The following is a 27,238-nucleotide window of genomic DNA, read 5'->3' as shown; positions in this document are numbered from 1 at the left end:
CAGGAAGCTTTTCAAGAAAGAGCGGGTGTTGCACAATAGCTGCCAGCCAAAGCATGAACCCGAAGATACTAAGAAAAACGCTCTTGGATACTGGGACCCTATGTAAACTTGTAACATACACTGCTGTAATATATTATCGTAGGTTCCCTCCGAAAGCATAAAAAATCTGATCATATTATAAAAATATCAGAAGGAGAAATATTACTAACGAGGTAGAAAAAGAAAATAATAAAACGAAGGCCGAAATAGTTTTCTCTTTCCAAAAATTCCTTCGCGTATCAAACTCAACGAATGTTTCCATCCGTCAATAGCAGTACAGCTGTAAGAATAAATGGCGCATTTGTTCGTATTTGTGGTACTTAAAAAAAAGCAGCAGTTGATGAAATGAAAGAAACTCAAAGTCTCCGGTGCTTTTCCTAGGATGTCCATTAAGAATTTCTCAAGACGATTTGCTTTGCTATTGGTCATAATGCCCCTAAGACGTCTCGAGAGGAGATCCATTCCTAGCGGCTGACGATGGTGTAAGTCATATCCATCTACAAATAAGGCAGCATAGCGTATCCACACAGCTACCATCCTACATTATTCATTTCTTTTTCTGAAGAGTTATAAGACATATTCAGAACGGCAACATAATGTCTCATGAATAAAATTACTTTTTCGACGGAAATCAGAATGGATTTCGAAGAGATGGTCGTATAAAACACAACTTGTACTATTAACACTACATACCAAAGTTCTGTGACAACCGGTTGGGTTTAGAATTCACAAAATTTTGTTAATCTGTTGATATAAAAGTGATATCTTCTGAGTCCAAGGAGAACGCAATAGGCAATTGTCCATGTTATAGGCTAAAGACTTTGTAGACATTATTACCTATGATTTCAGACTTTTCTGAAATACTGCAGTTACTTATGCAGAAGTTTTATGCGGTTAAGCATTGTATCTGTATCCAGTTATATCTCAAAAAGTAGTATCCTAGTGGGCAGGCTCCTAACTAAATAGTTCCCAATGTAGAAAATTAAAACAGATGGTCCGAACGGGAAGTAGAAATCTGATGTTCTTACTAGGTTACAACTTCAGTCAATCGCAGGCTACAATATGTTGACATATAAATTGGAACGATGACCTGAACCGCAGTGTCGGTAAAGGAAGCTAAATTTTAGGCTTCGGTTTATTCGCAAGATACTAGGAAATTGTAGTTTATCTACAAAAGGGATCACTTACAGAACTCTACTGCGCCAACTGTTGGAATATTTCTTAATTATGTACGAACATGGCAGACTAAAAAATAAAATATTTCGTACTTAATAAAGAGCGGCTGTTAAGGTCATAGACTTTTCTCACTGGCATAAAAATATAAGAGATATACAAAAATAATCTTAACTGCCGAGTAGTCGAGGGAAAACTCTGTGGATCTTTCGGAAAACACTCTGAGAATTTTCCAAGTACTCGCTTTCTGGACGGAAATTACGAGGATTCTTCAGCAGTGTACGTATAGATTCTTTTGAGACTGTGAAGTTAAGGCTTAACTCCCGACATCTCACCCAAAAATGTAGAAGCAATGATTCGTCCTTTGCTTCTTTGTGAATGAAACGGAATGATACCCTAAGATATATACAACAGAAGGCAACCATCGATACACACTGTAGTAGTAATTAGTAATCTCAAGATGTAGACGGGCGCTTAATGCTCGAGTAGGTGAATTAGTAACATGCTATTCCAAATGAGATTTCTCATCTGTGGCTATAGACTTAAATGGAATTAACATACAAACATGCCTCAAATTGACTGAAACAGTTTCATTTCTTGTTGCAGTTTAGGATTTCATTTAAGTCTCATTAATATTTATTTCCGCTCAACACTCGCTTATTTGTCGATAACATGTTTTATTTCAACAAGATGGCACAATGTCATTTGACTGGGAAAGCTGCCGTAATTGTTAACACACTGGTGCACAATAGGGGGGGAGCGTGACTAAATCTCTGGTCGACTACCTGGGATTAGAGTTTTCCACGGTTCATGTACATCGATTAAGGTGAATAATGGAATGGTTGCTTTCACGGGGACACAACAGATTTTCTTCCACACTCTTCTTCAATCCGCGGGTATGGCCCGTTTGTAATGACCTCATCGGAGACGGACTCTTAAAACCTAATCTTCCACCCGTTTTTTTTTTTTTTTAATCTGGTTATACTTAAGTCATAAATATCAATATAGGGATAACTGGTACTAAGAATGTGAAGCTCACAAAGAAAATTTCCTGATAAATAGCAAATGTTACTGACTTACTGATGTACCTGCTCCAGTTTCTGCCGATGTGAATAGCACGGTTTTGGAATACAATGCGGCAGCACGGAAGTGGCTGCAATGAGTCGTGCTTCTTTTTGCGCAGTTACACTGCAATTGGCTCACAGATTTCCATGGAACTGTCTCTAAGAATTTTTTCAGTCTCTGGAATAGAATATATGGACAGACTTTCAAAAATACTGACGTCTTAAAATTCTATAAAGTTTTATTTGCTGACGGTGTTAGCTATGAATCAAAACCATTCCTGCAATTACGAATTATTTATCATTATAAAGTTTTTCAAGTTTCTGTGTTACGTTTTTCACTGTACCAGTTATTTGGACCCTCCACAGTTTGATGAATACGTACTTTGCCCTAGAGAAGTTGGAAAAGACTGAAATCAGGACACCATGAAAACGTGCTTAAAATTATTCGGCTAATAAGCAGGAGATATTTTGTATCGTGTGAGAGTAATCGCAAAATTTGACAGTTTCCTGTTAGATATTATTTGGCATAAGCTTAGATTATGATAGATGGATTCTCATTTGAGTTCGGAATTTGACTTTGAGCTTCACTGGAAACTTTCGATAAGTATCTTAATATCCGCGTAATGGTAGCTACAGGAATAGACTGAGCAAGAGTCATTTTAGCTCGCATGTACTTTTCAGCGTTACACGAGAAAGCAATTTACAATGGATACTTTCTTCACCTTTACAAACGAAAACTCGTACAGACGAATCGAAGTCGTAGAGTTTCTTGGGTGTAGACACAGGTCAATGTGCATGTACGTAGCGACGTCTGAAGCGTTGGGAAGATGTGAAAGCAGTGCGACAGCGGTGTAGTGAAGTATCGCGGACAGCGGGGTGTAGTGTCAGGGGGCATGGTGGCAGATGCGACTCAGGAGGATCTCGGAGTAGAGTGCGTTGATGTGCCCTGTCACGTGGTATCCGCCACCACCTGCCGGCTCCACCTGAAACGCAGTTGGGCGAGGTTTAGCAGTAGCTATGCAAACACGACAGTCAAAGATTTCACAGTTTCCTAACATGTGTCTTTTAGGAGAGATACATGGGCTGAATACTACAGTAGTGTCGTAAGCTGAGGGCCTCTCTTAGTTAAGATTGCTTTCTTTCAGGTAAATATAGGGTGCAACGAGTCTAAGTTGAGATATTTCTATTCGCGACTGATGACGGTGTCCCAAACCACAGTACATCAGTATATACTTCATTTGTAGACTAATAATTAGAGCTATTACAAATCGTATGTTTCTAAGTTGAGTAGTGCCTCAAGTACATGTGGCAAGAGCAAGCCATTAATGCTTATTTTCCCCTGGGCAACACGTCGGATTTTAAAGTGTGGACTAGTGGATGCAAAATGCTTAGTCTATCCTGAGAGGCACAGTCCACTTAGTGGTGCAGTTACGACCATGCAGAAAACATCAGGTCGTAAAGTTTGTGACATGTTACTGAGAAGACTGTTCGACGCAGTGGAAAAATAACTCACACACTGATGTATAAATATATTAAAATACCATATATAAAAAAATCTGCAATTATATTCGTTACACCCTGTATATTATTATTGTTGTTGCAGAATGTATTTTAACTCTACAGCAGAATGTGCGCACATTTGAAACTGTGTGCAGGTTAAAACTGTGTGTCGGGCCGGGACTAGAACCTGCGACATTTCACGGGCAAGTCATCCGCCTACAGAGCTAGGCAAGCACGTTTCACGACTCATTCTTACAGCTTACCAGTACCACTTCCCCTACCTTCCACATCCTAGATTTGAGTCCCGATCTGACACACTGTTTCATCTACTGGGAAGTTAAATTAATATTAGGCTATTATTATTAACGTTTATTGAGGCAGTAAATTTATTTGACATACTCTCTGATTGCCTATAATGATTCGTCTAAACAAATCTTACGTAACATGACAAGGCTAGTTTATAGAAATATAAGAGCTTTTTTTAGCTTGATGCAATAATATAATTAAAAAGCTGTCATCAGACCGAAGGTTGGCTTGAATTTCATAATAATTTACTAGGCAGGGTACCATCTGAGCTAGTGTGTTGTTGCCCTCCTCCATCGTTTGAAATGATTTACCCATCCAGATGCAGGGCGACCTACAGTATAACTTCGCTTGTGAACCACACTGCTACTCAGCATTTTACATATTAGCAAATATTGTCAGACGTAAAAGAAGTGAAAGGCGAGGGATATAAACAGAAGTAGAAACGATAAGAATAATAATAGTATAAAAAACGAAAAAAAGAAAAAATATAAAAATGTGAAAGTAATGTTTAAAAATAAACAGCGTTCTCTAGTTCTCAAATAAATTCTAAGCTTACGCACCTTTACGCAAGGTTCTGCGTCAGCCATGGTACAACTAGAGGCTTTTGGGAATCGTCAGCACTCGAGCGCCCCTTCCCATGAGATTGACACTTGGTAAGTTTTACGATATCGCGCTACGAAAGAAAACTATGTAACGAACGTTAATTACTGCTTACCTTCTGAGTCTGCCTGTTCTCCAACAGTGAATATCATATCAGTTCAAATTACAAACACTAGTACAAAATATAAATGGGGACTACAAACAACAGAAAAATGTATGTGATGAGTACATTGGGTACCAACAGCTGTTTTTAATTATGTTCAAAAATGTAAATGAGGTCACCTGAGAAGTGCTTAAAGCTTCAGAAAGTTGTATCTGTTTGTGCTTTGACACTTAGCAGTTCATGTGGGTTATCCAATTTGCAATATTATTTGTAGTTTCCAAGGCATCAGGGTTTCTTAATTCATAGCTATGTTTATAATCTACATCTTTGTTGTCCCTAGCATTGTAGTTTAGAGGTCACTGTATTAGGACATGATCAGATGCGCTTTACGCTTGACATTGACATCTGTCAGTGTTTTACGTATTTTATGTAGATAGTTTCCATGTCTTGTTATGAAACTGATCGTGTCTCTACTTGGGTAGTTTCCTTCTTTCGCGAATGTCTGGAAACAGTATGCAATCACGGCCTTTTCTACGCACTAGCTCTCCAGGAATTTAGTCGCACTATGTTCGTAATTTTGTCAGCAGTGATGTGCCTCACGATCTGAATGTTCCCTTCCGCAGGTAACAGCATGCAGATCTGTACCTCACAATTACAGTGGCAGGATAAAACCCCAAAATTAATAAAAATACTTCTACTGATTTTGTATCGAATGCTCCATTATATCTTAGAAAGACATCTCTCTCCATACAACTAAGATGTGTTTTCGCACGATACTTCCACAACTGCGAATCCAACAATGATGTCACTATGATACCGCCTCCTTGCTGCCAAAGGAAATTTATAAGCCACAACCCAAGCTAGCTTTTGTATGGTTGTCCAGGACTTACAGTGACCTTACTGACATATATCGTAACATTTTTTTGTGTGTAAATAAAACTCTACATACCTACGTATCTGACTATAGCGAATAGAAATTCCTGCTAATTCGAGTGCACGATTTTTTGTGTAATGGACAGTTATGGTGTTATTGTTTACACATCTTTGCTGCACCAGCGGTAGAACACTTGTTTCTTTTGTTACCAAGTTTCAACTACGGTTCCTTGTCCACGCGACAACTATAAAGGCATTTCGTAGTTTGGAAACACCGAAGTTCGTGAAATACAGTTGTGATGACTACTGTTATAGTAACTTCATATTTCCTAGAAGATCCGTTTATCTCTTGCATAGCCCTATTAATAGTGTCAGCAATATTTACACTTTCTAAATCCATAATGAATCTGTTTCAGCACGTGAAGCTCACTGTGGTACAGCAAATGTTCACATAGGAGCTTCTCGACAGTATCCGCAGCATTCGTGATGTGTGCGGTCCGTAAAACTTCGGTTCTGACTCGTAAATGCTGCTCTCTCTGGTTTCCAGGTATTCCGTATACGACGTAGTTTCAGTAATTCAGTAATGATTGATGACAGGATAGCCACTGTCGGTGGAATTGCATGTCACAAGATCTCTGAATAAATGTTGTCAGCAACTGGAACAGGACTGAAGTTACCTCTTACTCTATAAAAGAAACTTCAGCATTGCTGTTAAGATAGTTAGTATGCAATTGATTTCGAAGGCGAGTATGATTATCACTTTCTTAAGCAACGACGACACCTGGAACAAGAGACAGTAGAAGTTTTCCTGCTGACTTTCTGTTGGTGCCCTTTTAGTCTCTTTGTTGGGTTTAAATGACCAGGGTGATTTGACTTTTTTAGACAGCGGTTTGTGTGGCTGTGCCCAGGTGATGAACTGTAATATACCTGATGTTTTCAGTATTCTTGGTTAAAGATTCATAATTCTTTCTTTGCACTCTGTGGTAATTTTATAAACTTTACTGACGTCCTCGTCTCCGTAGTCATCATTGGTAAATTCGCCACGTACTACGTACCGTTCTTCTTAAAGTTTTTGGTGACCACTTACGAGGTGCTGCTTTAATTTGTGTGTATTGTAACACTGCTGTGAAGGTAAGTGCTGTGTAATCGACACTGCTTTCAACGTAGCCAAGATATCCCAATCAGCAAGTGCAAAGTCTAAATAAGTTATTGCGGAAGTTTGTTCAGTTCAGACAGCATGCAGCATTTCTAATTAAAATGTGATGACGTTGTGGTAACTCATCGTGACATTCTGGTTTACTTCCGAAAATGAATTATCTTGATGAATTATCTGGTCGATGGCATTAAGTCAAGTTTGGTATCTGCTTCTACTTTGTTCTAATGAGCATGTCGTTGATATATATCTATGAGCGACAAATACGTTTAGTTCTTCTATGACGTCTTGTAACAGCATACCGCGCTCATCGTCGTTTCGCACTAGCATCAGCACCAATTACATGGGAAGTACAAGGGTTAAATAAACGCATGAAGACACCACGAAAGATGAATGCTTGAACATAACTGCAGATGCTAGCCAAGCTCGGGGGTTGCGCCGGTTTATTTGAAGACAGACATCACCTACGCAATGTACTCAGTTCGTTGAAAATGTCAGTCGTGGTCAGAACAGTTTTCTGTGCAGTTGTGAGTGCATTTCGTCGGAGGTAAGCGAGTTGGAACTTGCGCAAATATTGATGGTCCTCGCATGGTGGATGCATCGATAACTAAGGTAGCCGAAGTGTTTGACGTTTCAAGATTCATCGCATCGAAGATTTATACATCTACAGGAAAAGTGGGAAAATATCATCTGCTAAGTTACAAGCCTGTCAGCACGAAAACAAGACGAAGGGAGCTATATAAGCTGGGAACTGCAGCGTGTTGCCTGAAGTATGGCAGAAATTTTCGTAATGAGAGCACATTGTGGTTGATGTAATATCACTTAAATGTAGTCGGTAACAAATGAGTACGTCCAGCTATAAATTAAGTCAGATCACGATTTTAAAATATCAGCATGAGTAATAATTTATGATTAGTCTCTATATTGAAAAGTTTGTTAGCACACATTATGGTTGGCTAGTACCACATAATTGTTATAATTATGCAAATCAATAAGTATATGTATTCCCGTGTTTTGTCCTTTGCAATAAGCCATAATTTGTTCTCACGAAATGGATGCACAACTAAAATGATTATAAGGCATGGCAATCCTAATTTTGTCACACATGGAAAAATATGTTTAATAATTCAATGCTGTAAGATCTTGTCTTTGTTACTACTGTCTTACTGTCGCTTGTTTTAAGTTAATGACAAGAAGAACAGTATTTATTGTTTTTCGGATGATTCAAAATATGAAAATGTGCAAATGGTAGCCAACAGTACGCGCGACGTAATTCTTTTTATTTGAGTGACAATTGTATATTTTGCTACTATTATTTATTATATTGACTGGAATAATTAATAAAGCCGTCTTCATGTTTTAATATTTAAAATGCGACGAGCCCACTGGCTGCGGACACGTGCTTGAATGCTAGGCGTAACACTAGCGTAATCCAACATTTCCTGAAACTTCTGTTGCCTATGTCTGACTTCAGTTTCATTTTGACTTTATAGTGAGGATATAAATATTGTGACATTTATCTACTATGAAAGGCACGTATTGCTAGTTTTAGACGGTTGTCATTAAAAGCAGGCACTTTCAGTGCCAGGTATGTCTTCATCAAAGCGTTCACTACCGTACATCTATTTTTGTATTGTTGTCTCAGTAGGTCAATCTTGAGAATGAACCAGTCAGTTTGAAACTGGTCCCCAAAATGTATGCACGGGAACTGTGACTCATTTGTTATGCACTAATCACGAAATAAAATGGATGCCGGTCCTATATCAACAGATTGTTGAAATTGGATAAAACTCATAGCATTATCATCTTCAAAAATTAAATTTCTGTGATGTTGCCATGGATTCAAGCTAATTCTTCATACTCATTTAATTTTTATTGATGATCCTGAATTAATGTTTTTTTTATTCTATTCACACTGAAGAGCCACAGAAACTCGTTCAGCTGCCGAATATCGTGTAGGTCCGCCGCGAACACGCAGAAGTGCAGCAACACAACGTGGTATGGACTCGACTAAGTCTTAAGCAGTGCTGGAGGGACTGGCATCATATGTCTGGCGTGTTTGGTGGCCAGCGGAATTGTTCAAACTGAGAAGAGTGTTCCTGGAGCCACTCTGTAGCAAATCTGACGTATGGTGTCTTGCATTGTCCTGCTGGAATTACTAAGTTCGTCGGCATACACAATTGACGTGAATGGAGGCAGGTGATCAGACAGGATGCTTACGTATATGTCAGCTGTCAGAGTCGTATCTAGACCTATCACGGGTCCCATATCACCCCAGTTGCACACGCCCCACACCATTAGAGAGCCTCCACCAGCTTGAACAGTCCCATGCTGACATGCAAGTTCCATGCAAGCATGAGGTTGTCTCCATATCAGTACACGTCCATCCGCTAGACGCAATTTGAAACGAGACTCTTCTGACCAAGCAACATGTTTCCAGTCATCAACAGACCAATGTCGGTGTTGACGGACGTAGGCGAGGCGAAAAGCTTTGTGTCGTGCAGGCATCAAGGGTACACAGGTGGCTCTTCGGCTCCGAAAGCCCGTATCGATGATGTTTCGTTGAATGGATCGCACGCTGACACTTGTTGATGGCCCAGCATTAAAATCTGCAGCAATTAGCGGAAGGGTTGCACTTCTGTCACGTTGAATGATTCTCTTCAGGCGTCGGTGGTCCCGTTGTTGCAGGATATTTTTCCAGCAGCAGCGATGGAGGTGATTTGATGTTTTACTGGATACCTGATATACACGGTACACTCGTCAAGTTGTCGTACGGGAAAATCCCCACTTCATCGCTACCTCGGAGATGCTGTGTCCCATCGCTCGTTCGCCGACTATAACACTACGTAAAAACTCACTTAAATTTTGATAACCTAGCATTGTAGCAGCGGTAACCGATCTAACAACTGCGCTAGACACTTGCTGTCTTATATAGGCGTTGCCGACCGCAGCGCCGTATTCTGCCTGTTTACATAGCTCTGTATTTGAATACGCATGCCTATACTAGTTTCTTTGGCACTTCGTTGTATATACACTGACGGAAAATAGTCGCAACATCAGAAAATAATTAATTTGTAGTAATGAAATTTCGGTAATACATTTGTGTAGGTAACATATTTATGTGATTAACACTGCGTGATTACTGGTTAATATAAGTGTGGGACAAGCCGTTCCAAATGTGAAATACTTTTACATTAATAACGGGATTAACGGCCATAATGTTGAATGCAAGTAAGCTAACTTGCATGCATTGTGCTGTACAGGTGCCGGATGTCAGTTTGTCTGATTGGTTCCACGTATGTTCTACTTGTTCGGTCAATACAGGAACGGTTAATGCTGTTTGTGGATGAAGCTGGAGTTATCACCCGATGATGTCCCGTATGCGGTCGACTGGAGGCAGATCTCGTGATCGAGCAGGCCAAGACGACATGACGACACTCCACAAAGCAAGCTGGTTTACGACGGTGGTATGTGGACGAGCGTTATCCTGTTTGAGAACACCCCCTAGAATGCTGTTCATGAATGGCAGCACAATAAGTCGAATCACAATATTGAGTACAAATTTACACTTAAGATGCGTGGGATAACTACGATAGTTCTGTTGTCATACGAAATCGCACTCCAGACCATAACTCCAGGCGATGATTAACGTGTCTAGCATGCAGACAGGTTGGCTGCAGGCCCTCAGCTGGCCTCCTCCCAGCCAACACACGGCCATCACTGGCACCGAGGCAGAACTGGGTTTCATCAGGAAACAAAACAGACCTCCATTTCGTCCTACAATGAGCTCTCGCTTTACACCACTGAAGTCACAAACGGCTGTGGTTTCCGATCAGTGGAATACACGTTGTTGGATTTAATCGATTTGTAACAGTTTGTTGTATCACTGTGATGTAAATTGTTGCTTAAATTGGTGCTACAAATACAGTACTATGTACCAGAGCCGTACACCGAACACGATGGTCTTCCCTATCGGTAGTACCAAGTGGCGGTCCAGAGCATGGCCTTCTTGCGACCGAACATTCTGGTGACTATCGCTGCCAGCAATGTACAGTGGTTACATTCTTCCCAAGTCCTTCTGCAGTGTCGCAGAAGGAACATCCAGCTTCTCGTAGCATTACAGGACCTCTTTCAGATTGAGGTGTTGATAAAGGCGTGTTTGTGACCTTAAAGGTATTCTTGACTAATATCATCTCATCAAGTTCTATCTCAAAGTTAACTAACGCTCACGCCCATTGCATCGTGTATTTAAAGCTAACCTGATTTGCATCCTCATAATGACGTTCCTAGAGCCACTCTCACACGTCTGCGAAATTTGAATAGACATCATCTTTCAGGTGTAGAAACACGCCTATCGGCTTTCGTTTATGTCGCACAACTCGTTTTTGGTGTTGTGATTTTTTATTGCATTAGTGTATATGTGATCTAAATATTATTTTTACATCAATACATTTATTTTGCCAACAGATTTTAACTTGTTTTACTTATTACTGTTCGCAACGGCCTTGTCGCAGTGGATACACCGGTTCCCGTCAAATCACCGAAGTTAAGCGCTGCCGGGCGTGGTCTGCACTTGGATGGGTGACCATCCAGGCCGCCATGCGCTGTTGCCATTTTTCGGGGTGCAATCAGCCTCGTGATGTCAATTGAGGAGCTACTCGACCGAATAGTAGCGGCTTCGGACTAGAACACCATCATAGCGACCGGGAGAGCGGTGTGCTCACCGCACGCCCCTCCTATCAGCATCCTCCACTAAGGATGACACGGTGGTCAGATGGTCTCGGTAGGCCACTCGTGGCCTGAAGACGGAGTGCTTTTTTTTCTTTTACTTATTACCGTTAATGCATTTCATCAACCTTTTTAGTAATTTATTCAATTATTACAGATTCTGTTTCGAATACTGTAAGCTTCAAAAGGAAACAAAGTCCAAAAGAGCCTTCTCAACTGTTGGGCCTTTCTCAAGGCTGCAAGAAAGTTCTTTTTCTATCTGTTACTATGATTGTTTAATCAATTCAGAGCTTGAAGTAAACAGTAACTCGTCGTATTCAGAGATACTTGTCTGAATTTGCTGCCAGTTTGATCTGCATTTAGAAGTTGGCAATCAAGACGTTGCTAATATTGGTCCTAAAGGATTTTAACGCATCTAGAGAATAAAATGTGAGCGAAAGTTCTTCAACAAGCATTAAAATGTTAGGAGAATGAAAGAAACCATTAATATATTTATAGCGATACTTTTTTAACCTATCACTGTCACAATTTAATCGCATTTCATCAAATGATTCATAAAAATTATGTAAGTTGTAGGTGTACCTATAGCAATACAAAACTTGTGCACATCTACCGCTTTATATTCAGGTCTTTTGTGGTTATAAGGTGTGTTATTAGTGCAACATATCTTACTGGTATCAAATCAGCCTAGTTACACAAAGCTATTATAAGATATTTGAAAGCACCTGACACTGTGGTAAAAGATGAGTGACCCTGTGTCAGATTAAAACTAATTGTAGATATTTAAATTCCAAATTAGTCTGGAACGATGGGATGATATCCAGTGGTGATAACAGAACATGAAAGCCCATTAAATATTTGTTACTCTAAACCATTGGATCATCTTAAAGATATCAAAATGAGGAAAAAATAACTTAAGTAAATATCATGTAGGTAATTAAGCGCTTAAAATTTCATGGGGGTGGGGTTAAAATTTATTGACATTCAAACCGAGTTTGTATTATAACAAAAACGTTTGTTATTATTTAAATTTAACTGTCACTTCTTTATTTGCTTTGCGTTGTTTTATTAAATGTTATTTTACATTTTGTGAAATTGTTTTGCGGAGTAAATAATGAATTTTAAATATGGTTATTCTCTTTTTAGTTTAATGAATACTTTCATATGAATTTCGTGTTTTGTTCTATCAAATCATAACTCAAGTAGTGTGAAGCTTTTGTTCTGTGCAGGAGTTTATTTGTGAGTTGTTCTGTGCAAAAAATTTTACATCAAAGGAAATTTTAAAGTTTTAATTGTTTTGCTGAAGCAAAAATGCCACAAACAAGATGTTTGCAAATACTTTCCAGTTTTCAGCTTGATGACCAAAGCTGGAGGTAAATGCTCAGGGTGCGAGTGGCGTTTTGGTAACTCGGATAGGGAAAGTAAGAGTAAAGAGACTCACTAGAAGGAAGGACTATATCAGTTTACCGTACTACTGACGATCATCTCCGCTTGCCCGCGATCGTAGTTACTGCTCTGACGCCTCCTACATGCATCAAGGAATTTATAACGTTACTCTACGAAGAATGCAATAAAATCCGACTCACCATCATTCAGGATTTGAATATGTATATTGCTAGAAGAACTTAATTTCACCAACCATTCTACGTGCATTATGGAATGTGGTAGAAAGATCTGTCTCCAATACCTTTCTCACATTGTCCCGAATCACAGGTTATTTTTGCTCTATTTCGTTATTCTCTACCTCTCTCCATAGTGCAGGTGTTTATCAAATAAACATTAAATGAACGATATGTAGCTCGTGGAGCGTTGTGTGTGAAGTGGGTATGCATGAGGTACCTTATGGAAGTGGCAGGCGCATTTGCCCTGTAGGAAATCGTTGTAGCGCGCCGCCGTCATGTTGAACGTGTCGACCACCTCCATTTGGTGGTGGCTCGCGAACGCCGCCAGTCCCTGTGAGTGCTTCAGCAGCTTCTGCTGCTGTTCCTGCAAGAATAAACGACAGTGAACAACACATTAAAGTAAGCAGCGAAAACTCATGTCCTAGACATGAAAAACTAGTCTGGCAGTTAGAAATCAGATCAACCGGCTATAGCGTTTATACAGACTACTTTCATGACTGCACAGTAGAATCCACTACCTCATACACGATATCTTCACATACACATGGAGTATGAAGAGAGCTACTCAAATGCCTTTCACCTGTGAAATAATTTTTGTTTGCTCTTATCAAAATGATCTGCAACGAAGCTTCCAGTGAATGTCGGGCGACTCATTACTACAGTATAAAGTAAGAGCGATGTAGACGCTTGTGTACAAATGTTAAGTATCCAGACTCATTTTGCATATCAGGGATGACCACACCAAACTAGCCATGCTCCTGTGTGATATTGTTTCGTGGGCAGGCGACTCTAGGCTTCGGCGTTTCCGTGAGGTTCTTCGTGGCAGCGCCAGCGACGGTGCCCCTCTAAACGAGGCTCGGATTTGACCGGTGCTGCCACAGAATCCCCCCTAAAACGTTCCTTTCTTCCTTTGTATTCAGCATTGTTTTTTCCAACCGCTTACTCGCTCTGTAGCTAGCAGCTTCTCGTGGAGCTGTCGGCCTGTTCCTCAATGTTGATGCAGACTTTTGCGTGAAATATGGTAACCCAGATAGACACGCCTTAGGCCACTTCTTTATTTTTCCTTGACGAGAAGAAATGATTACATATAACTCAATTCCAGATACGTACTAGAACAATTGAAAACTGAAATGATCCAATATCTTTATTTCAAAATTCTCTTTGCCAAGATGTTGCTATTTCGTCTGTATCTTCATGGTAAGTATGCTGTGGACTCTCCTGTCTTCCAAGATGACGACTGCTATGTTCACTGGACGTAATACACTGAGGTGACAAAAGTCATATGATATCGATAGGCACATATACAAATGATGGTAGCATCGCGTACACAAGGTATAAAAGGGCAGTGCATTGGCGGAGCTGTCATTTGTACTCAGGTCACTCAGGTGAAATGGTTTCTGGCATGATCACTGACTCACCGCGGGAAATAACAGACTTTGAAAGTGGAATGGCAGTTGGCACTGGCGCACGGGGCATTCATTTTCGGGAATCATTGGGAAATTCATTATTTCGAGATCCACAGTGTCAAGAGTGTACCGAGAATACCAAATTTCAGGCATTACCTCTCACCACGGACAACGCAGTGGCCGACGGCCTTCACGTAACTACCGGGAGCAGCAGCGTTTGCGTAGGATTGTAAGTGCTAACAGACGAGCAATACCGTGTGAAATAACCTCAAATAATCAGTATGGGACGTACATCGAACGTATCCGTTAGGGCAGTGCGGCGAAAATTTGCGTTAATGGACTATGGCAGCAGACGTCCGACGCGAGTGCCTTTGCCAACAGCACGACGTCGCCTGCAGCGCCTCTCCTTGGCTCGCGACCATATCGGCTGGCCCCTAGATGGCTGGAAAACTGTGGCCTGGTCAGACGAGTTCCAATTTCAGTTTGTATCTCACAGGAGCTTGGCTAGTTTGGGGTGGTCATCCCTGACATGCGAAATAAATCTGGATACTTAACATTTGTACACAAGCGTCTACATCGCTCCATAATGGTGAGGGCTGTATTTACATGCAATGGACAGAATCCCCTTGTCCAGTTCAACCAGCCACTGACTGTAAATGGCTATTTTTGGCAACTTGGAGTCCTTATGGAGTCATTCATGGACTCCATGTTTTCAAACAACGACGTCCTGTAACCGGACACAGTTGTTCGCGTTTGGTTTGTTGAACATTCTGGACAATTGGAGTGTTTTTTGGTCACCCTTATCGCCGGATCTGAATCCCATCGAAAATTTATGGGACATGATTGAGAGGTAAGTTCGTGAACAACATCATGCACCGGCAATACTTTCGGAATTATAGATATCTATAGAGGCGGTATAGCTCAATATTTGTGCAGGGCACTTCCGACGACTTGTTGAATATGTCTCACGTCGAGTTGTTGCACTACTCCTGGAAAAACGGGGTCCGACACGATGTTAGGTGATATCCCATAACTTCTGGCACTTCAGTGTACTAGTCGCCCCTTTAAAAGAGCACTCTGGTCGCTCTGGAACTCTGTAGATGTTGTATAACTGGAACCAGGTGGCAATTTAATCCTTCACTGTATACGTATGTCGAGACAGGGAATTGCTGTTCACGAGTTTGTCGGTTATATGGAATGAGCCCAGTAAGATGGGTCAATGTGTAGATGTATAGAAATGGAAGAAAGGAACAACCTTACTCGACAGTTTTCAAGAGCAAACCTTTGATGAAGTTGGCTGATTTATTGGTGTGTCATCGTGGACTCTCCTGCATGTTTACATGGGAGGCTGTGCCACCCGTTGTCGCGTAACATAACGTATAAACGGTGGTCGCAAAAACACCGTAACCAACAGGAACTGGAGACGAGTGCCACGCTTTGCCAGTAACAAAAGTTTGAAACCCGTCAGAAATTTCTGCTCTCAGTGAATGTGGATCCATCTCAAACAGGTTCCGAGCAAACATTTCGAAGAGAACTGCATGTAATAACGTTGAGCGATCAGTGTATCGAGATCAATACTCACATGCAAAATTGTAACTCCCTACGTAACACCTAGACCACAGAAACTATCAACTTTGACAATGTTCTTTGTTTCAATACGTGTTACCACCTCTCACCATATGAGGGTACGTTAGCATTGTCTAGTACGACCGTTTTGGTGGTCGGTGTGTTATGGTGTCTGGAGGCATAGCGTTGCGTGGCCGTACTGACTTCCAAATTCTCACTCAGTCTCAAGGCTATTATGACACTTTACTCTTTCCACATGTGCGTCTCTTCAGGGTTGCATTGGGACCTGACTAAAGTCTTACGGATGACAATGCGTGACCACGACGAACAGCGCACGTGGAGGAGCTCTTACAAGGAGAGAATAATCGGCGAAAGGACTGGCCTGCCTGTTCCTCAGACTTAAATCCCACCGAACGCGTGTGGGATGCATTGGGTAGACGTATTGTAGCACATCCACGTGTACCAAAGACCACCCAGCAGTTGTCAGCGGCATTGGTGGAGGAATGGAACGCCCTACCATAAAATACCTCAACAGTCTCGTAACCAGCACCGGACCACGTTGCACAGCATGCATTGCGTCCATGGTGATCACATCTCCCCATTAAGAGCCATTTCCGCCTTCCGAAATGTCTAGGAGATGATCATTAATCGCGCTGACTTCTATGTATTTATTATCTTTGAATAAAAGTGTAATTTCTGTTCGTACTGTTTCCACTTATTTTCTGTGCTATACTGCAGCAATTTTTTCTTTATATGGTCCAAGTTTGATCGATCTATGTTACCTCACAGTGACGAATCATGCTAAAGCTACTTCCATTCTTAAGTTTTTCACAACAGTGTAGTTGCCCGTCTTCAATGGCCCAGACAACACGAAAACTTGACTTCGGTTGACAAGGGAATGGTCAATTCCAACATGTCGAAACATGCCCTGAAACGTTTTATAAAGTAAGAATACACCGAAAAAAAGACGCTGTCTAAATTTTAGATGCTAAGACGCATTGCAAGTATTTTTAAAAAATATTGAAAATTACCAAATTCGTAGTTCACTATGCGGCTGGAGAACTGGACACTCCTACCGGAGCTATAGCGGGTCGCACATGTGCACACGGCAGGCGCGGATCCTTGGTTAACAGCACATCGGTGAACAGATAACAAGACTCGGCGCGACCGCCATTTGTAAAGTGATTTTCACTTTTCATTGATAGTTTCCCCAAAAACAACGGTCCACAGTTGCTGTTCCCTCAAATTCGTAACTCGATAAATATCCATAATAATTAACAGTTGCTTTTGCGGTAGTGTGTTAACAATGGAAATAAAACTGAACTGTGGTGAGTGCTAATGTTACGCAGTGTGTGAACTCGCTTTTTCTTCGTAAAATCTGATCGCGAACTGTGTGAATGAAAGAAAGACTTACATGATGTAATAAATATGCATCAAAATGAAACTCGCCAAACTGTGGTTCAAATGGCTCTGAGCACTATGGGACTTAACTTCTGAGATCATCTGTCCCCTAGAACTTAGAACTACTTAAACCTAACTAACCTAAGGACATCAAACATATCCATGCCCGAGGCAGGATTCGAATCTGCGACCGTAGCGGTCGCGCGGTTCCAGACTGTAGCGTCTAGAACTGCTCGGCCACCTCGGCCGGCGCCAATCTGTGAATAGAAAAACTATCCGAAAGATATACTGTACAGGATGGCTATAACGTCCCATTAGCCCCATTAATAATCATCATAAACACCTAAATTTAAACAAGTAACTTGAACAAGAGTTCATTAGAGGAGCTTTTTAGGTATGAACCACATAGGGCTGCTTGTGATGTGCAGTGCACCATTACGGATAGAGATCTATTACACTGGGCTTTCAGAATTCCAACTGAGACGAACATTCGATCGGTTTAATCAGATTCAAGAAATCATACACTATGAGTAGTCGAAAAACGACGGAGTTTACTTCAAGTGAAAGTGTAGAGGAGAAGCCATTAATTCATAGTTGACTTGAAGACGAAACTGGCCGTTATCCCCACATCTGCTGTGTCTAACGCCGATCACTCAGGTTTCATGAAAGAACTGCGAACACAGCTGCACTTCGTCATTTCGAGGCGTAAAAAGACAATCTTCTCTGCAGTTGATTAATGCTATGAAATATTCGTATACAACAATGACAGTGATAGGTATGAGTGTATTACTGTTTTTGCAACTTTATGTCTGTCTTCAGGGACCTGAAAGCAAATTAGGACAAAAAATAACAAAAATACTGTTTACTGGGAAAAATCTTATAGCCGACTTATCTAAATTTGGAGCAATAGGAAAGAACAATTCTCAGCATTTCATTTGACGCTGCTTCCAATTAGTTGCAGAAATTTATTCATCGCATTTGTTGGACTCTTGTCCTGTACATAACGATCCCTCTGGCTTTCAAGAGGACGACGAAAAAACTTGTTGATATAACTCAGATTCCTCACGAAATAACCGATTTGGGTCTTAATAAAGAATTTTTCCGACTATGTAAAAAATTTTTAAGGAAATTGTCCGACAATACAAATTCCGAAAGCTCCGCACCATTTGAGATTTATCAGAAGAACAGTATTTTTAAATTTTAGTCATTTGTGCTTAACAGGATCTTTCGGTAAGTTTTACGACTTGCTTTAAGTATGCCCGGTATGCAGCACAAGAAGCAGAGCAACAGATAGGACCATTTCCTGCTCCACCGCACTTCTGTTCAAATAAAACTGTTAATTATTGTGAAGTGCTGATAAAATCTTCTCGGGTTGATAGCCCAGTCAATGTGTTGTTTTCCAGCAACGTTTCAGCAAGTTTCTTACTTGCCATCTTGAGGCCATCTTCGCCTGAAGATGGCAAGTAAGAAACTTGCTGAAACGTTGCTGGAAAACAACACATTGACTCGGCTGTCAACCCGAGAAGATTTTATCATCGAGATTCGCCGAGAAAGCCTGCATTCTCATATTGTGATGTACTATTTTTCATTAGTCATGCGTTCTTTTCGTCATTCAAGTGACACTTCTCTTTACTGCGGCGACTATGTGGAATAAACAAGGAACTCATTATTACTAAAATATACGTTATTCAAAAATTGTCATAAGAACTGTGTTACAGGAGTGTTATAAAATGATGTATGTGTAAGAAATATTTCATTTCGATAAGTTAAAGTTACGACTGATGGAAGTCAGCTGTAATATAACATCAATCATTGATCGATTTATTTCCTTTGCCAGTCTCCTTTGTAAAATTACATACGCAGCATTATATGAACTGTATATTATTCAAAACATTAATAACACGAGACGTGTTTTGTATGGTTCAGATGCTTCAACTTCGCCTGTGGTACTGGCACTACGCAGCCCTACACTCTCGTCACGGCCGATCGCACGCTAGGCCGGAAGGGCTGTACGAACGGCTGTCATGAGCGGTTCCTCGTGCGACAAAGACGACTAACTTCAACCATTTTTTAAAAATACTTGCAGTGCGTTTTAGAATTTTGACAATGTATTGTAGTTTTCCTGCACAAAAAATGTTACATTGGTCCATTCCCTTGCATGTTTACCTGTGTATTGTTGTCCGACGAGTTACGGTTTTGTCTCTTTCCAAATGATACAAAGCATTCAGTGTTTCGATGATGCACTGATCCGTGGATTGTGCATTTTGTTAAGGCCAGAGGTGGTTATGTGTTATTTAGAGGGTGACTTCCTACTGCGAGTCTCGTTCACTCAGTCTCGTTAGCGTGAACATGAGCCAGAATATTTCTTTCAACATTTTCTGTGCTCAGGTGTTGTCCTTTTCTGTGTACCTACGTGATGAATATCCTGTGTACCCTCCCATCTTCCAAGATAACAACTACCGTGTTCGTAGTGCAGCGCGCATTGTTTCCAATATTAATGTACAGTTAGGCATATTATCGCAGCCGGCCGCGGTGGTCTAGCGGTTCTAGGCGCTCAGTCCGGAACCGCGCGACTGCTACGGTCGCAGGTTCGAATCCCGCCTCGGGCATGGATGTGTGTGATGTCCTTAGGTTCAAATGGTTCAAATGGCTCTGAGCACTATGGGACTTAACAGCTGTGGTCATTAGTCCCCTAGAACTTAGAACTACTTAAACCTAACTAACCTAAGGACATCACACACATCCATGCCCGAGGCAGGATTCGAACTTGCGACCGTAGCAGTCACACGGTTCCGGACTGCGCGCCTAGAACCGCGAGACCACCGCGGCCGGCAATGTCCTTAGGTTAGTTAGGTTTAAGTAGTTCTAAGTTCTAGGGGACTGATGACCACAGATGTTAAGTCCCATAGTGCTCAGAGCCATATTATCGCAACTGGTCTCGCCCGCTAAACCAGTCGATCTTAATCTCATAGAAAATGACTTGGGCCATTTCAAACATCGGCTGAAACTTTGCGGTTACCATCCTGGCAATATGGTAGCTCGACAGGATGCAATCATAAATGAGTGGCTTCAGCTGGGTATGGCATACCTAAAGAGACCTGTGGGCGCTCTTCCTCGCCGAAGTGATGCCGTTATAAAGACTAAGGCACTGTTACACGATATTAGCGTGATGTCCCTCGATGGAGAGTAATTTTTTGTCTTATTTACACGTTTGTGCTTATTTGTACGTTTTGGGTTATATACTATCGTTTCTTTTCATGTGCAAAATGTAACAAATACCAGGCATTTATAACATATCATCCCATTATAGCGCGATACTACGAAATCGCTACGACACTTTGTAAACTTTGTTGCTTTGTTTCATTTTGTCCTTGCAGGTCGGGCTAGTCGCGTGTCACAGAAAACCCCTTTAAGCGTCAGATGCAATCTACGTGCACATTAGGTGCTCCAGTGGGGGTTTATCATTGGACGTTGACCGTAGACGTCTTCTGAGTGATCTAGGGTGGTCCACTGTACTTCGTCACTGTTTTATTCTTTTGGGTGTGTGTATGGCTTTTGGGGAAAAACTAATTAGCGGATATAAATTATTGGTACTGTTGTTTTCTTATTCAGTGGAGTTTTCTGACGTCCTATGGCTTTGATATTACCTTTCCTATGCAACCTCTTGATTCGCTATAACATCTACGTGAAAGTACAAGCATTGAAACATATGAACATGGAGGGAGTTTCTCTACTTTTAACGTGGAGAGCATCTTCTGTCTATACGTGGTAACAAATCGAAAGAGTCGTTTGCTCCCAAGAATATTCTAATTTTATAAGGCTAGCACATATATGTTTATCCTGAAAATTACCCTGGTAATTTACATAGTGACTTAGAATTTTTTTTGTAGTCCCGTACACGCGATCCCTACGTACATACACCGCTGGTTGCAGAGCACTACTTCTTAACTTCTGTAAGTTAATGACACGACTGGAACATTAATTCCGACATAACATTGGTGCCCTGGTGAATAATGAATGCTTTTGACGTTCCGTAATTAAGTACCCATTCCGTCTCCATCTCGTGTACCAGAAGCTGAGCTGGGATAGTTATCATCGTTAAACGGCGGCAGAAATTATCTATAATAATCAGAACGTGACAGTTACACACTAGTGTTTGGGCAAATGGACCATAATCATCCTACTCTGTCATCTGGAATGACCGACTGGCTTCCGGCAGGCTAAGCATCATTGCTTGTAGACGACTAAGTTCCGCTCGTTTTGCCATGGTGCACAGTTTGTGTCATATTGCTCTGCATCTGGTTTACAGTGCTTCCTACGCAGTCAGCGGCTGCTCTATGATGTGCGCCTCATCAAGCGACGTAATCAGATAGTGACGACCGGCAGGCTTTTGTCTGCACCTCCATAGGGAAGCCTTATGTTGCCTGCTTCCACTCGTTTTCCTGCACAGGAATCCTGTTCACTTTCACTTTTCCTTTTTTTTTTTTTTTTCATTGAAATGCCGTCACACTCTAACGCGTCTATTTTACGGCTGTGTATTGCCTCATAATCTATTTGATGCACCTTTCAAGACAAATAGCCATTTGGATGCAGCATGTTGGTAATCACTCTAAAACCCACCTGAAAAGTTATTTAGAAGTAATTGTCCTATAGCTGTTTTCCGTGTCTTCCTGTTGATATTGAGAACCGACCAATACCTTTTTTGATCTATTTTATAAGTCTCCGTCATAAAAATCTCTGTTTACCGAATCGCTTTTTCTCTTTCACCGAAGTGAGAATTACATTAATAAAGTGGTTTGCTTCGTGTTAGTCTAAATTAATAAAACAAACAAATTAATTATGTATCTTTGGAAAAAGATACAGATTTTTGTTTATTGTATATCGTTTGAATGTAACACTTGATATAATATTTCTGATTTACAACACATGGAAATATGGACACAACAGTATATATTGTTATTCTTGAAGAACGACGTGATCAAATATGTTCAGAACCACCGCGGCGTGGATGTTATAGGCTGACGGAGGAACAAGGGGTATCTTCTCGATTCTGAAACCAATGGGCACTCTGATCATATTCTACAACTCATGAACTTAGACCCACTTCACATTTCCAAACAACAAGCGAATACGTGTTGCGTCCTTCTATGTCAAAATATTTGCAGACATGACAGAGTGTCTACTTGAATATCCGTCCCAACAAAAAAATAAATCTTTACGGAGACACTAACATAACTTACAAAATAAGGAGAACCAAGAGGATAACTATTCTGATCTCTGAAGTCATTCCTACCCAAAGTAAGCCAGAGATAAGTTTAGCTGAAATTTTTACAAAGGAGCTAATGGTGTTCAGAAAGGATACAGTAAATAAAGTTCGCGGTAGAGTGTTTATTGGTGTCAGAAGTAACTAGGTAGTTCCTCTGAGTTAGTACGGGTAGAGATTAAACTCGACAACCGGAATAAATTAATAACTGGTTTCTTTTTCCGACATCCTGACTCAGATGATACAGTTCCAAACAGTTCAAAGAAAACTTGAGACTTATTTCAAATGGGTATCCTACTTATACAGATATTATAGTTCATGGCGACTTCAATCTACCCTTGACATTTTGGCAAAATACATGTTTAAAGTCAATGATAGGCACAAGACGTCGTCCGAATTCGTACTGAACGCTATCTCTAAAAATTATTTTGAACAATTTGTTCAGGAGCCCAGTCAAAGCGTAAATGGTCGCGAAAACATACTTAAACTCTTAGCAACAAATATACCTGAGCAAACAGGGAGCGTCACGACGGGTACAGGGATTAGTTACCACAAGCTCGTTATAGCAAGACGGAATACGGTAAGGTTAGGTTAGGTTAGTGTTGTTTAACGTCCCGTCGACAACGAGGTCATTAGAGACGGAGCGCAAGCTCGGGTTAGGGAAGGATGGGGAAGGAAATCGGCCGTGCCCTTTCAAAGGAACCATCCCGGCATTTGCCTGAAACGATTTAGGGAAATCACGGAAAACCTAAATCAGGATGGCTGGAGACGGGATTGAACCGCCGTCCTCCCGAATGCGAGTCCAGTGTGCTAACCACTGCGCCACCACGCTCGGTGGAATACGGTAATGTCCAAACCAACCAAAAGACGCAAGTGACATCTATTTAAGAAATCCGATAAAAATTCACTTGACATCTTCCTCAGAAAATGACTCAAACTATGTAAACGTAGAACATACGTGCCGTAAATTAAAACGAATAGTGTCGACAGCACTGATAGATGTATACGAGATAAATTAATGAGAGACAGAATGATTCCCCATGGTGTACAAAACATCTCAGAAAACTGTTACAGAAGCAACGAAAAAAGCCTGCCAAAGTGAAAGGAGCGAAAAATCCTCAAGATAGTCGATGTTTTACTGAAGGTCGAAACTTAGCGCACACTTCAACGCGAGATGCTTCTAATGGTTTCCACAACGAATTTCAGTATCGAAATCTGGCAGCAAGTCCTAAGAGATTCTACCCGTATACATACTACATCAGCAGCAAAACACAACCAACACCTTCAAGGAGCAATAGCAATGGTAAAGTTACTGTTGATAGTGCCGCTGAAGCAGCATTACTAAACACGATTTTCCGAAATTCTTTCATCATAGACGACGAAGTAAATATTCTGGAATTCGAATGAAGAACAACTGCCAATATCAGTAACTTAGAAGTGGATCTCCTAGTCGTATCGAAGCAGCTCAGTGACGCAGTAATATTAAGGCGTCTAGTCCAGATTGTATATCAGCTAGGTTCCTTTCAGAGTATGCCGAACGATAGCTCCCTACTTAGCAACTATATGCAAATACTCGCTCGACGGAAGACAGGTTCCTAAAGACTTGAAAGTACCGTAAGTCACACCAGTATCCGAACAGGATATATGAGTGATCGTCTGAATTACAGACCCATATCACTAACGTCGATCTGCAGTAGGATTTCTGAACCAATAATGTGTTCGACAAATACGAATTACTTCGAAGAAAACGATTTATTGACTAATAGGCAACCCGGATTCAGAAAATATCGTTCTTGTGAAACAAAACTAGTTCTTTAATCACACGAAGTAATGAGTGCTACCGATAGGGGATACCAAACTGATCCCATACTTTTGATTTCCAGAAGACTTTTGACATCGTCTCTCACAAGCGACTTAAAATCAAATTGCGTGCCTACGGAGTATCGTGTCATTTGAGAAGCTGGATGTGGGGTTTCCAGTCAGAAAGGTCACAGGTCGTAGTAACCGAGGGATAGCGATCCAGTAAAACAAAAGTGATATCCGGCGCTCCCCAAGGAAGTATTACAGGTCTTGTGCTGTTCCTGATCTACATAAACGATGTAGGAGACAATCTAAGCTGCTCTCTTAGATTGTTTTGAGCTGATGCTGCTATTTACCGTCTCGTTAAGTCATCAAATGATCAAAAACATTTGCAAAATGATTTAGACAAATCTGTGCCGTGCGAAAAGTGGGAGTTGACTCTGAATAATAACAAGTCTGAAGTCATCCGCATGAGTACTAAACAGATTCCAAGACATTTCCGTAACACGATAAATCTCACAAATATAAAGTCTGTGAATTCAACTAAATACTTAATGACTTTAATTACGTAGAACTTTAATTGGGACGATGACATACATAATATCGTGGGGAAAGGAAACCAAAGTCTGCATTTTATTGACAGAACACTTAGGTTATATAACATTTCTACTAAAGAGACTACCTACGCTACGCTTGTCCGTCGTCTTCTCGATTATTGCTACACGGTGTGGGATCCGCCTCAGACAGAATTGACGGAAGATGTCGATAAAGTTCAAAGAAAGACATCTAGTTTTGTGTAACCGCGAAACAGAGGAGAGAATGCCATGGATATGATACGCGAATTATTGTGGCAATCATTAAGACAAAGGCGTCTTCTTTGTGATAGGATTTCAGTCACTAACTTCATCCTACGAATGTGAAAATAATTTTTAAGCGCCACCTACATCGGGAGAAATAAACATTGTTATATAATAAGAGAAATCAGACCTCCCAAGGAAAGATATAAGTGTTCGTTTCTCCCGCGTTGGAGAGTGTAACGGTAGAGAAATAGCTTGAATGAAGGTGGTTCGCTGAACCCTATGCAAGGCACTTAATTGTGAATTGCAAAGTAGTGGTGTGGATGCAGATGCGTACTGCAGAATGTAGTGTAGAAAAACCACGCCACGCATAAGTTGGTATATTTCTTGTTTTCATATATGGAGTAATTGCCATCATTTTATATGAGAGTTATTCATAATTATGTTGTAGCTCCTTACTCCATTTATCGAAACGGCAATAACACAGAGAGTAGTCTCTTACTTTGTACTTCGACCCTACCACAGCTCGACTGTCAGCAGTGACGTGTATCTGAAGATGTGACTACGTGGGTTGCTCAACTGCACGAGAAATTCAGACCGAGGCGAACATTGTCAGCAGGAACAGTCTTCCTACTGTTAGAGTTGTTCATATATTGTGACATTGTCAAAAAACTTGTAAATCCTGTGAAATCCCACTTACTTTTGATATTGTCGTGTTATTTTTATCGGATATTCTAAATAGTACAAGTGACCTTTTCTTTGAATTTCTAGGAATGTCATTATCTTTCACGGTCTGTATTATTTGCCAGGTGGCTGTCTCTCACTAGTTATGTGGTACAGAACTCGTCGTAGGAAGGGAATATCGTTTTGTAGGTGTTGTTCTAAAATATGGAAATTCTTCGAGAAATGGGTCCTTGAAGACAAAGGCTGATGCTAGCCGAAATCAGGTGGTCGCACTGTTGTAATTGACCACGAACGGTACCAGTGCAATATCCTCAATAAGTTGCAAGTGGCAGTCGTCGTCAGAACAGGGTTCTGTGTAGTTGTAAGAGCATTATGTCGGAACCAAATGAATTCGAACGTGGGTAAATTGTTGGTGTTCCTGTTGTGGATTGGCAAGACAGCCAACCCACTATGAGAGGAAGCCGAAAGGCACGCGTTTTAGCTCACGCAGGCTGGCGTGAGGTCTGGAACAGGTTAAGGAAATGAGACTAACAAAAAACGTACGTAGCTGCTGGAATACTTAACTGTAATCCATAATTGGAGAACATCGCTCTTGACGGTACATGTTTTACAGCATCAATAGTAACTGGTAATGGCGCCTTGCTAGGTCGTAGCAAATGACGTAGCTGAAGGCTATGCTAACTATCGTCTCGGCAAATGAGAGCGTATTTTGTCAGTGAATCATCGCTAGCAAAGTCGGCTGTACAACTGGGGCGAGTGCTAGGAAATCTCTCTAGACCTGCCGTGTGGCGGCGCTCGGTCTGCAATCACTCATAGTGGCGACACGCGGGTCCGACGTATACTAACGGACCGCGGCCGATTTAAAGGCTACCACCTAGCAAGTGTGGTGTCTGGCGATGACACTACAGTTCCCATGGTGCATAGTTCCCTAACCAAGGTAGGCGAAGTGTTATGGTGTTTGCAGAGGCACCGTAAAGAAGGCACATGCGAGGAAAGAGGTAAAACATCACACTGTGTACGATAGTCTACGTTGAGTGATCGTGATAGACCGTCAATGAAGAGGATTGTGATGAAAAATAAGAGGACGACGGCTGTAAGAGTCACTGCAGAAGTGAACGTCGCACTCGCGAATACTGTCAGCACTAAAACTACACAAAGGC

At 41.1% G+C, this 27,238-nt stretch overlaps 1 protein-coding gene across 1 annotated transcript in view; it reads right to left on the bottom strand.

Annotated features, from left to right (window-relative positions):
• Nucleotides 1–2,998: 2,998 nt before the first annotated feature.
• LOC126470811 (cadherin-like and PC-esterase domain-containing protein 1) overlaps nucleotides 2,999–27,238 on the bottom strand; it is a 117,288-nt gene continuing 93,048 nt past the window's right edge. The window contains exons 5-6 of the mRNA XM_050098822.1: nucleotides 13,379–13,525; nucleotides 2,999–3,259 (exon numbers count right to left, since the gene is read on the bottom strand). Coding sequence (XP_049954779.1) covers nucleotides 3,161–3,259; nucleotides 13,379–13,525 — 246 coding nt within the window. The 3' untranslated portion in view covers nucleotides 2,999–3,160. The remainder of the gene's footprint in view (nucleotides 3,260–13,378; nucleotides 13,526–27,238) is intronic.

This window comes from Schistocerca serialis, chromosome 3, assembly GCF_023864345.2.
Source record: "Schistocerca serialis cubense isolate TAMUIC-IGC-003099 chromosome 3, iqSchSeri2.2, whole genome shotgun sequence".
Taxonomy (NCBI): domain Eukaryota; kingdom Metazoa; phylum Arthropoda; class Insecta; order Orthoptera; family Acrididae; genus Schistocerca; species Schistocerca serialis.
This window is presented reverse-complemented; position numbering and strand designations above follow the sequence as displayed.